Source organism: Trachurus trachurus (genome assembly GCF_905171665.1).
Source record: "Trachurus trachurus genome assembly, chromosome: 12".
Classification (NCBI taxonomy): Eukaryota; Metazoa; Chordata; class Actinopteri; order Carangiformes; family Carangidae; genus Trachurus; species Trachurus trachurus.
The window spans coordinates 13,105,865-13,118,536 of NC_139908.1; the positions used below are offsets into that span (position 1 = coordinate 13,105,865).

General features: G+C 41.0%; 1 protein-coding gene across 2 annotated transcripts in view; it reads left to right on the forward strand.

Moving 5' to 3' along the window:
- Positions 1 to 2,082: 2,082 nt before the first annotated feature.
- The window catches only part of astn2 (astrotactin 2), a gene marked incomplete at both ends in the record, with an annotated part of 239,834 nt that continues 229,244 nt past the window's right edge, over positions 2,083 to 12,672 (forward strand). The window contains 2 exons of one of the 2 annotated variants that reach the window (XM_083983274.1): positions 2,083 to 2,311; positions 2,426 to 2,533. In XM_083983274.1, coding sequence (XP_083839400.1) covers positions 2,083 to 2,311; positions 2,426 to 2,533 — 337 coding nt within the window. Of the gene's footprint in view, positions 2,534 to 12,672 lie in introns of both variants that reach the window. The other variant, XM_083983273.1, reaches the window with a different exon arrangement.

Consider the following 12,672-nt stretch of genomic DNA (forward strand, 5'->3'; position numbering starts at 1 on the left):
TACAAGTTTAACGTTTCGAGAGCTTTACAGAGCAAAAGGAAGCAGATTATCCTCATCCATTTAGTGGTCAAATACTTTTGACTTTTTAAGCAATAAGCAAAGAATAAATTGTGCAAAGTAGCTTCACATATTCATTGTTCTCGTTAAATTTGTATTTGTATTTTTCCATTTGGGATACTTTTGTAATTGTTTTGGTACTATTTTATTTCTTTGCAGAACACCTTGTCATTTCCTATGAAAATTTGCTCACTTTCATTGGTGGTGCAGTCAGCCATGGTGATATATATTTCAGGGTGGGGGTGAATGTACTTTAGTTTTGAACAAGGATCTCTCAGGTGAAACTGCACTCTGAGTTGAAGTAGTGGGCTAAATTTCACATTAAGTCCAAGCAGCAAACGAGCTGTTTTAACAGTAAGTGAGTCAACAGTAGGTCTATGGATAAATGAAAGGTCTTTGTTAATCCCCTGCTGCTGGGCCTTTTAACTCCCTGTATGTTGAGGACCTGGGGCCTCATTTAGGAGGGAAATCCTGCAGTGTTTTTATGTCAGATGTTATTCGTACCTTTCTCATTATTTCCGCTTTAGGAAATATTCATTTCCAAAGAAAGTAATGTGTGTTAAAAACATATTATGGTGCTTTACTCATGTGTTTTAATAAACACAAAAAAGAGGTAAACAAATGTATTTCATATTTTTCCAGTGTGGCTGTTTCCAAGTTCTCAAATGAAATTAAAGCTTCACCTTTGAAGCCAACATGGAAAAGTAGTCCTTGAAGTGCTCAGAAAGAAAGGGGGCCATATGAGCAGTTACGGTTCCATTATCGTTAAACTCCACCAGTGCAGCAGTGGAAACTAACAAGATATTACACTTTACTCAAGCACTTCTCTTGTGTGTGTATTGTACATGGAAATATATCACATTTTACATAGATGTCACATTAGTTTTCATCTCCAGATGCATATATCATACTTTACTGTGCTACAGTAGTAAAAATGACTCCCACCTTTACCTGCTGCAACATAATGCGTCAACAAGTACAGCCTAATGCAATTATAAAATATAGTTGAAATAGTAGCCTTGGTTCATAATTAGCTCATTTAGCTACTTAAAGCACTTTGGCATTTCATTACTTATACAGCTCTGGAAAAAATTAAGAGACCACTTCAAAATGATCACTTTCTCTGTGTCTCTTTGTTTGAATAAAATGAACACTTTTGTTTTATTCTATAAACTACTGACAACATTTATCTCAGATTCAAAATTGTCATTTGAGCATTTATTTGCACAGGTCCTTGAAGTACCTAACCCCAATTTCTAATCACAACAGTGGTTTTTAATACTCTTCCTCATTAAATATGATTTGGTTCAGGTGATCACCTAATCAGTGCTTCAGGTGTGCTTCTGTCAGAATTCAATAGACACTGGAAACGAATGGCTGCCATAGGCTACTGTAGAGATGCTGATTCAAGAACAATTTGGAGTGGTCTTTTTCCACAGTTGTAGCTGTCCTCCACCACTGATAATCTGATATTAATGATAGCACGATGAGCAACAACGTGGACCTAATTAAGTCCAAGAATGAACTTTATAAAGATGTCTGCATTTGTACTTACACAGATAGCCTGCTGTTTGTGTATTTACTTAAGTGTTTATGACGATTAAGTTTTGCTTGGAACGTTGCATTAATTAAAATAAATAAATATCTAAATTATTGAAAACAGCTGAATGTTTCTCTCGCTCTGTCTGAATGTGTCTACCACTAGCTTACACAATCAATCCCCATTTCGCTCTCACACATTAATTACGCCGACAAAAAAAAAAGGGGAAACGTAATGACTAACATGCTGACTCCACCTCATATGTCTTTAAAAGGACACGTGCTTGATCATGTTTAAGTGATTTGTTGTCCCACAGCGTGTGAACGCAGATGGAAGTGTGTGCTGAGCCGGGGAGATGTCATTCTCACTACACCTGTGCTGCCGCCTCCTGGACGGACGCGACTCCTTTGCAGCGACTGTACTATAAGTGAACGGACAGCTTATGAGCCCCTCTCAAAGCGAGGGAACCACACACAAGGAGCGGGATGGCGAGGATATCACTGCTGCACCTCCGCGTCCTTCTCGCGGGGCTCTTACTAACGGGAACCCTGTCAGTCCAGGGAAACAGAGGGGCGACTTCGCCCGACGAGGAGCGGGACAAAGAGACCGACGCGGAGACGCCATGTGAGGTGAAAACCGTCACCGTCTCGACCCTACCCGTACTCCGGGAGAACGAGTTCAGCTTCACCGGCGGAGCCTCGGGGAACGTGGTCGGTGGAGGAGGAGGAGGAGGAGGTGGTGGTGGTGAGGCTGCTGCTGCTGCTGCTGGAGCAGGTGGTGCTGGTGGAGGAGGAACTGGAGGAGGAACTGGAGGAGGAGCAGGATTAGGAGGAGGGGGGGAATCCCGACTCCTGTTATTCGTTAGAACAGACCTACCTGGGCGAATTTCCGTAATGGATGATCTTGACAACACAGCTCTCCCCTACTTCACACTCGGTAAGAACTGCTGTGGTAACTGTGTTCCCCCCTTTCTCTTCCATGATGATAGCCAATCAACCCAGCTGCACATTTTGTGCGCATAGGGACCATGCACACCGGAGGAGCGTGTGCACTAGTACATGCCCAAATCACGCTTGGTACACGTCCTCCTTGATGTTTTCAATCACCTGTCCTGTTTTCCATCACCTTGTTTGCACGCCATTGTAACTCTGATGTTGTCTAACCAGCATGCAGTCAACCAGTCCAGGTGAAACAGTACATCTTTACTAGTTTAGACTTAAAGCGGTGCTGCTTCAGTGTGCAAAACAAACTAAGCACCACTCATGTGCAAGTGACATTTCTCTCACCCTCCTCTTCTCCTCTCTCTCTCTCTCTCTCTCTCTGGCGTTCCCATTTTGTGGTTTAATATGATTATGACTTTAAATTTCATGCACACACTAAGTAGGGTGCTCCAATCAAGCAATGCAATTTGGCCCTGCAAATACACATGAAATTGGTATTTTATTCATACCACACATGCGTCGCTGCTGGTGTAAGTTTGACTGAATAAAAACCCTCTGCTAAGAGTTTGCATCACTGTCACTGTTTTGGCCGTGGCAGGTTTGTGTGTTTAGTCACATATGCCTTGGTATCTGAATGAATCATAACAGCACAACACTCTGCCTTTGGGAATAGCATCACTGATATAATAATGGATAATCATAGCCGATAGCAAGAAAGTGCCTCTGCCCTCAAACCAAGCTCAAGTATGTTTGGAAGAGGAGGAGAGTTGTTTACCTTCCTCTCCCCTTAATTCTCACTTATGTCATAGTCACGTGAACAATGGATATTCCTATGCTTGCCCCCCTTATTTCTTTCGATGTGAGCCAAGCAAGTGTTTTCTGTGTGTGCTGATAGAAGTACAGAGACTGCATAGCACACAGTTTTGTTTGCAATAGAATTGCAAAAAAAAAAAAAAAGACGCTGTGTGTTTTCCGGACCTCAGTTCAGAGTGACTGTACTGGCTCGGCTTTAGAGGAAAAACATGTTATAAGGCAAATACAAAGATGCACTACAAGTTGGAGGTCAGTGGTGAGGCTATGGAGAGAATCCTTGAGAGCGTCTCATCACCTCAGTTTTTGGACTCAGGCTTGCTATCTTTTTCTTTTTCTTCCCCTTCTTCTTTTCTCTCTCTCTCTCTCTCTCTCTCTTTTCCTTGCCTAGTCTCAATTTCATTCTCTGTATGGAGAGTGCCGACTACACTGGCTGCGTGGAGCAGAGGCGGGCAGGCAGGCTGAGGGCCGAGGCATTAGGCTAGTAAATCACTTTCTATTCTCATTAAGGACAGCCGTTGACTGGTGAGAAAGGCCTCTCTGTCCTCCCAGTCAGCCAGCTAGCAAATTTGCTGCTTCACCCTTCCAGTGCATGCTGTGGAGGGAGGGGGAGAGTGAGACGGGGCTTTAGTAGTCCCGTGTTTGTTATATACATTGAAGGCATAGCGTGCATGTTGAATTGTGTTCCAAGGCATGACTGAGGATGACAAATTGTTCAAAATCATTATCACGAAGCGCAATCAGGCTAAAGGGACGTGGAAATTGCTCCATGGTTGCTTTGACTCTAAGGCCTGACAAACATGCTTTACTACAGTACAAGTGATGCATTTATCCAGTCCTTGAGAGAGTTACAAGTATGTTCACTCATGCTATTGACCACACAGTTTAACAGCATAACCTCTTCAGGGTAGTATAGTAGCACCCACAGCAAATCATGATCTTCATCCTACTACAAAACTGAGATTTATGACATTAAATAAAAAACTCGGAGCAGCAAAAGAAACCCCAGCGACATATGTTTCCTTCCTTATGCTCCACGGTAACAGGCCTGATGCTTCGTTCTGTTGTCTTTGTGGTTGTCGACGTCTTTATTTTGTCAAACAAGTCTTCTTATTTCCGCTTACTATATGTTCCCTGCTAGGAAAACGATGCTTCAAAAGCAAACCAAATGCTTCCTCTATTTTTGTATCAATGCTAAAAAAAAAAAATCTTTTTCATGCCATGCTGATATTGTCAGACACCTGCTGGGTGTGTGTCATGACACAACCAGACACCAGAAGCTAACTTCGGTGTGAAAACCCCCTTATATAGCTGTAGATGTGTTAAGATCCTGACACTGGCATCCAAGTCAGACAGTTGGATGTCACTTACGTTCTCACTTGTATTCAGTATTCGGCGTCGCAGTGCATTAGGTCATCCTGACAGCTTGTTTTGTTGATGGTGGTACAGTATCGTCAGCTTGAGTTGTGGTTGTGAAATGGAACGTTTCACCGGCCGTCATAAAAATACACAGAGTTGATGATTGAGTTGAGCAAAATGAACAAACTGAATTACATAGACGGTGAATTTTTATTACCAGAATTGCATTTGTTGCATTAATATTCTGTTCTGTATCATTTTCTTTTTCCTATTAAAATAGTGAATTCTGCTCCTCCAGGATGCCACAAAGGCTTAAGCTTTACCAAATACCCAAGCAGACACACACATACATATTAGAAAGGCTTAGGCTTGGGTATTGTGTTTTTTTTTATTTTTTTATTTATTCTATTTTTCATTTCATATAATTTAGTGGGTATTAACATACAGGCCTGTATGGTGTGTAGACCATATTGGATTAAGGCAAACACTCCATTCTGTTCTTTTAATGTTCTCAAGCTTTCAGAAAGTTGCTACAGTAACATCAGATAATGTGACAGACCTGACAAACAGCTCGAGCAGCACAGTGAACGCCGCCTACAAAAATGTAACATGATCTAAAGAACAGACACTAGTGTTACAGATCTTTGGCTCCTGAATAAAACTCCACCTGTGATTTTTCGCACCGACTCTGATACCACAGAATAAACATATCAGAGGCTTAATTTGCTCATAATAGTCAGCGTCTCATTACTCCCGAGGCATCTGCGTGCTATTGACCTTTTCATGCTTAAAATAACTTGGCTGCCATATTTTATTTTAGAAACAGATTAGCAACATGTTCATGTTTTTTTTTTTCTTCCTTTTTTTTTTTTTTTACCTTTCCATATGTGCTCAGTGCTTTTGCTTTAACATGTACCACTGGTATCACAGTCCGTCTCATCAGTCAGTCAGTGTTTGCTGTTGCGCTTCACTTGACTGACCTGCAAAGGTGCAAACCATGCGTTAAATTCTTCCTCTGCAAACTATCAGCTGTATTGCCCTGCTTTCATAGATAAATTCACTTACTGTTTTGTATGGAGCAGGGCAATAACACCACAAGAGATTTGAAAATGCTGGGGCCATACCTTATTAGCCAAATGCCATCCAACTGTAATGAGTGTAGTCTGCTTCTGCGGTACTGTCAGCTGTCTGATTGTTTTGTTGAACAGACGTCAGAGGTTAGGGAAGGAGGGGGGGAGAGGACAGCAAGTACCCTTCCCACTGTGGCCTGCCTGCTCAGCTTTGATTTATTACCACAAGTGTCATGGAGAATGGATGAGCAGAAAGGGCAGTGCAGAGGAAGTGCACAGAGCGCTCTCCCTACCCCCCTCTTCCTGTTTAGTTTTCATATTCTTTCCCTCATGTATTTAAAAACTAATAATGAAGGAAACTGTGAGAGATATCAGTGTATTCAATAAGCAGACAGCCTTGCCCTTGGTGAAACAATGTGCATGGGATTTGCTGATATGTTTTATTGTTTATTGTGTGGGTGCGTGTTGGGAGAAGGTTTTGCATTTAAACCACATTTGAAGAATTAAGCGTTTAAGTTTTCAGCTCCAGGGCTTTCACTTTAAAACTGGGGTGTTTTTCCCATGTGGGTTTAGTTTGTGCAAAATGTGCCGGTAATGTAAAGTTGGTAGCATCATACTTAGAAATTCTAGGGGGAATTCTCGGCTGCTACGCTTTGTCACACAAGATAATTTTCTTTGCTGATTTTAAGTGATGTGGGACTGGATAGAAATCAATACGTTTAGCAACATGGCTGACTCGGTAAACACCTCATTAGGAGTTCACCTTTTTGAAAACCTTCAGGCACTTAACACAGACGTTGAAATGTCTCCCTGTTCTTTATTGGCTCTGTCCATCCTATTGGACTAAATCTTTATGTTGCACATTTTCCACGGCATCTTAGTCTTCCCTTTTGTGCATCTTATCTTGCGCCGCTATGTCAACCAGCCTTTTCCTTGCCGTCTCCCTTCTCTGCCCCGTTGTATCTATCTAAACAGGAGTTGCAGCAAAACCCTGCTTGCTTAGAGATGGTAGATTAAAAGCGACTGTGGTAAAGTGAAGCAAAAAAAAGAAAAGAAAGAAAGAATGCCTATACTAGAGCGCTGTGTTCCCTGTGGCACCGAACATGTACTCACTGCGCCGCGTCTCAATCTTATGTCAGGGGCTGAGCTTAGCACTGCAGGACAAGCAATGAAGAGGGGGCAAAGGTCAACAGGGGAGGTGGGAGTGATTACATGGTGTAGAGTCGAGAGTGTGTGATTTCGTGAGGACTTTACTCTGTTTATTTTGGGGTACTATAAACAAGCTCATCCTACTGATTAGTGTTGTCACGATACCAACATTTTGGTACCGGTATCGGTACCAACATGTTTTTCGATACTTTTCGATACTTTTCAGTACTTTTCCACATAAAAAGAGAACACAAAAAATGTCATTATTGGCTTTATTTTAATAGAACAATTTTGGACCATAAAACAGGAAATCAGTAAACAGTTACTGCTGCTGCAGGATTAACATTCCATCTATATTAATCTGAACTCTTCCTAAATTAAAAAAGGTCTGTTTAAAAATGAACATCAACTTGTTTTCTTTGCATTATTTGAGGTCTGAAAACACTGCATCTTTTTTTGTTATTTTGACCAGTTGTAATTTTTGGGAGAAATTGTTATCAGTAGTTTATAGAATGAAACACAAATGTTCATGTTACTCAAACATACACCTATTGTTTCCCATATGTAGACCAAATTGATTCTGTTCCCCCCACCCCCATCAACGCAATATCGTTCCGTTAATTCATCTCTGCGTAGCGCTGCTTCGCCGTGCTCACTCACTCACAGAGAGAGAGAGAGAGACAGAGGGAGAGAGACAGAGAGAGCATGCAGCCAGTGGTGATCCGCGGTAAAAACAAAACTTATTAACGAGGCTGTGGCGGCCGTCTCTCTCTCGCGCGCGGCGCGCACACACACACACACAGACACACACACAAACACAGGCACATGGACAGGTGGCGCTGTAACAGTAATGATAAAAAGCACCTTGCTTCGTTTGTGACTCGCTCTCTCGCTCCTCGCGGCTCAAATTACAATGCGGCGACTTCACGCGGCGACGTCACCGCTGCCGGCGGCGCAGAATGAAAGTACCGGTCCCATCTAAGCGCAGTATGGTACCGTTTTAAATGCGTTAGTACCCCGGTACCAATCTAGTACCGGTATACCGTGCAACCCTACTACTGATATACAGAGGGTGTGAAGCGACCATAGCAAATGGGATCCACGGTGGAGCTTGTGCAGGCCATTAAACGGTCTATTTATCATCATTTGACCTCCTATAATACACCTATATGAGGCCATCTTTTAAAGATAAATGCTCCACAGTCCCATTTGTAGGGTGGCTTCAGTTGCACACCAGCACACAAACGCATACATTTCCCATGCATCTGTTTGTATTTTTATATAAATGTGTGCATTTTTAAAACCTTGGATTGTGTACAGACTAGGCTATGCATAATACTGCTGTATATCAGAACTTCTGTAATACACAAATTGGGTAAATCTGTTCTGATATCCATAAGAAGTTATGTTTGTGGTTTTCACTGCCAAGACCCATCACAATGAGTGTAAATCTAGTTACAATATAGAGGGGACACAGTCAGAGGAACTTTATCTTGCAAGGCTTGGATGGTGGTGACATCACAACGTTACAGACATGCTGACGGCTCGTTTTATGGCACAGTTCCTGTAGGGCTGTGCGCATTTCAATCGGAGCACTTTGATACCTCCACTATATAAATAATCAAACCTATAAATGTGAAATCTCACTTCCATTTGGGAACTTGAATCATTTGTCTCTTTTGAGGTTCACGATAACTGAAATATCACTGGCATTAGTGATGATGCATGTGTGAATGATTGATTATCCTGCATATAAGTGAGACGTGGATGTGTGTTTGAGTGCGCCAGCTCTGCTATTGTTGACAACTTTGACAATGCGACACGAGATGTGTGACAAATTAAAGTCTCTAGTTCTCTACTCGAGCATTGAGCACCATTCTTCTAAACATTCCCCCTCAGAGTGTTGTTTAACAGGTCGGTCCAGAATCTCTCATAGGTGTTAAATTGGTCTGAAATCTGGTGACTGCGAAGGCGTATAATTCGCATCAGTTTCATACACATCGGTGACACCTGTATGGAAGCATCTGCCTCTGTTTTGTTTCTCCGCTCACCAATTTGCAGCCACATTGCAAGTCTTCTTTGTTCTTTTTATTAACAGGCACTACCACATCTATTTAGGGATAATTATGGGAGTGGAACTAAAGCTTGTTATAGGACTAAAAAAAACAACTAAATCATGGGTATGGCTCTGTTTTGGAGAAGTTTGACACAAGGAGTGCATCAGCACATTTTGTCCTTTTGTGCGACCGCCGTTTTACTCTTGAATTTGATTTCCATTCACTTGGCCCCTGCAGTCATATAACGAACATTGACTTGTTTGCGTGTCTGTTTTTGGTCTGAATATGCGGAATGATTGTTGTACGAATGTGTGTGTGTGTATATAGAGGAACATATGTCTTTTCTTTCACTGGCAACGATTTCTGAGAAACCAAACAACATATTGTCAGGTTGCATTACCTCGCCCAGTGGGAAACTCATTTGACAGGCAGGGAGAGAAGAATCATGCTCATTCGGCTTAATGGTGACAGACCTAAGTGATGGCTTTGAAAGGTGGGAAGAACTGTGGTCAGTGACCCGTGCTGCTTGCGTGTCCTCTTTGCAGGAACTAAACTTTGAAATGCTTTGTCTTACCACCAGCGGCTGTGCTCTTGCCTCGTAGCAGGGGTTGGACAGCTTTGATCTCAAGATAATCATTTGATCATTACCATCATTGCTGAGAGGCGCATTGTAGTTATCTTTGACGGAATGAACAAAGAAGTTTATGTAAATACCCCTAATGAATGCACAAGCTCACTTTTACTTGGCTTTTTTTTTGTTTTTTTACCCTCTCTCATTTATGCAAAGCAACAACATGCATATGTGTTTTCCTGTTTTATTAATTGGCAAAGAGATCAAAGATAATATTTGGCAAATGAGTGTATGGTGAATTCAGTAGCTGTTGATTTTGTCTCTTTTTTTTGTTTATTTATCAGATATTGTCTGTTTAAAATGGTCTTTTTTTTGGTGATTTACTGTAATAGGATAAATAGTAAGATCCTCATAAACTCTTTCTCCTTCCTATTTATACATAAACATGAGGTGTGAGCTCTGTTTACTGTCGCATCAAACAAGTTCGGTCATGTGCTTCCATATAATTGCATGAACTCTATAAAGCATAATGACAAATTTAGAAATCTCAGCTGAGAAGGCTTGGAATACTACACTAATGTGGAATACTTAACATATTTAGGGTATGGCAACCTGACTGCCAGTTTTACCATAAGCATTTTACATGGGACATTCAATGTGGCTTTGAAAGCTTTCAGAGAAGGAAAAAAGAAGAAGAAAGCTTTCAGAGGTTCAGTGACAAGCCCAAGGACTCTTACCTATCATGTCTCTTTTCATACATCCTTGAAGCATGTAGCCTGTGTTTATTTAACAGTAGCTTCAAGGGTTAAAGTCAACCAACATATTTCCATTATCCTAACATTCCTCTTTTAATCTGTGCTACTTTAACAGGGCTCAGTTTCTTGACCCTACATATTTAGTATTTAAAATGTTGAGTTGATGCTAATAATACCTTCATTAAAAAAAAATCCTCACAAACAAAATAACTAAAATGTTTCTAGTATAATGTGAGGTTAAACACTGTACTGATGAACCATCTGTCAAGTGTTCCCTACACGTTTGGTCCCAACCCGGCTCCTCTTTCTATCACAGCTGATCATTAATCACAATAGATAATAGATAAATCCAAAGAATTCCCCCAAATCCCAATTCAAATCATAAATGAGAACAACTTCCATCAGCTCAATAAATATGAAATCAATACATATTAAAAATGGCTGTAACATTATCCGCCTGTATGAGTTCTCCCTCTCTGATGGATTTCTGCTGAGCCTTGTCACAGCACTTAACATATAATGCGCCTTGTTATCTTTGTCCCGCCCCAGCATGTTTTATGTGGGTGTACCTTCTCAGAACGTATCTTAATATGTAAAGCTGAGCGAGTATCAAAGAACAGCATGGATTGTGTATCTAACAAGAGAGCATGCTGCGCACGGGTTCCCAAAAGATTCATAAACTTTCGACTTCTATACTGTAGAGGGGCTTTATACTCAGTGCACTGAATGCATAATGTGACACTGATTTATAAAAGCAATTCCATTTAGATGCTCTTTTTGCTCCTTGGGCTCCTCTGGTGTGTCCTGTACCACATAATAGAAAGCCCCATGTGACAAAAACAGTGTAATGTATTTGCTCTCTTAGTACAATACTTGTTATATATGAGCCAGACATTTAGGGCTCAGGGAGTTCTGGTGAAATCCATCAACTTGTACCCGGTGTGTTTAAAACCAAGCATGATATGTAGGCTGTTTTTACAGCATTTAGATTCATCAGAAGATCTTCCAAGTCATTAGCTTTTCCACAATATAGCGATTGCATCAAACAACTTTAGTAAATTGCAGAAGGAACAAACATGACCTTTGAAACAAAGCTCTGGTTTGATTGAATAAAAGACGGGAAATGGAATGGTGGTTTTCCATAAAAGGTTAATTGGATAAAGACACCTGAACCAAACTTTTAAAAAGGGAATAAATCAAGGCTTTCATCAGGCGCCTGCACTGATTAACACGACACAACTTGACTGCATCTCTGTAGCATATGGCCATTCGGATTTAGCTGGATTTTAAATAACCTGCACAAATTTCTATCATTCTGTTGCCTGATGTGATTGGTTGTGAGAAGTTCACCGAGAGTTCAGCAGACTGAATTTAATCTTTTTTGCTCTTCTCCACTACTTCTATCAGAATTTTCTCTCTGGGTATTTCAATATTTAAGTCGGGCAGATCGATACCAACGCGCACCGTCCTGACGTTTTTAATTTTAAGAATTGATCCTCGCATAAAGGTATTGATACCAAGCGTTTTCTGTCACAAGGAGTTTCTTCAGATTTAATGAAACTATATTTGTATTTGAGGGTAAAATGGAAAAACAAAACAAACAATAGATATAGATAAATATAGTAAGGAGGGAGCTGTATCCATTAATTGGCTTCTTCACAGGCACATTTAGAAACACATACGCACACACACCAGGCAGTGACTGTGAGCATGCAGAATACACTGTGATAACTAAATTCCTTTACCTATATTTATGATGAAAACAACATCAAACAAATTATTACATTTTAGGTCAATTTGATTTTTGTTTTTAATCTTACAGCTGATTTCCCTTTTAAGTCACACAACTAACCACTTAACTAACTACCTTTAACTTTTTCTGTTTTTAAATACAGTTTTGACTGAGCATTAAGTCCATCCCTGACTTTGTAAACTAAGTCAAATAGGGAAGATGACCTGCAGAACATACTGTACTGTGTATGAATGTGTATGGACCTGACCGTGTGTGTGTACCTGGATTTAAGCTGCAGTTGTAGCTCACAGAGACGTTCACCTGCGTGTGCGTGCTATCAGGGCGCTCGAGAGCTGCAGGAACTTCTTTTGCCTGAGCAAAGCTCTTAGTTACGTGTGCAAGTTCTAACTTATCTTGCGAGCGGCTGTAATGAAAATGTTGCATACCTGCCGGCTGATGCACAGGCAGTCACCAGCAGACTGCTCTGTGCCAGCTCCCCGTGCGACACATGGGAGACACACAGCAGTGCCGCTCAGTTCTTAAAGACATCTCTGCAAAAGCTGTTTTTTTTTGTGGATCATTTAAGGATATGCTAACTTTTTTTTCACCCTTTTGTGCCAATTTCATGCAT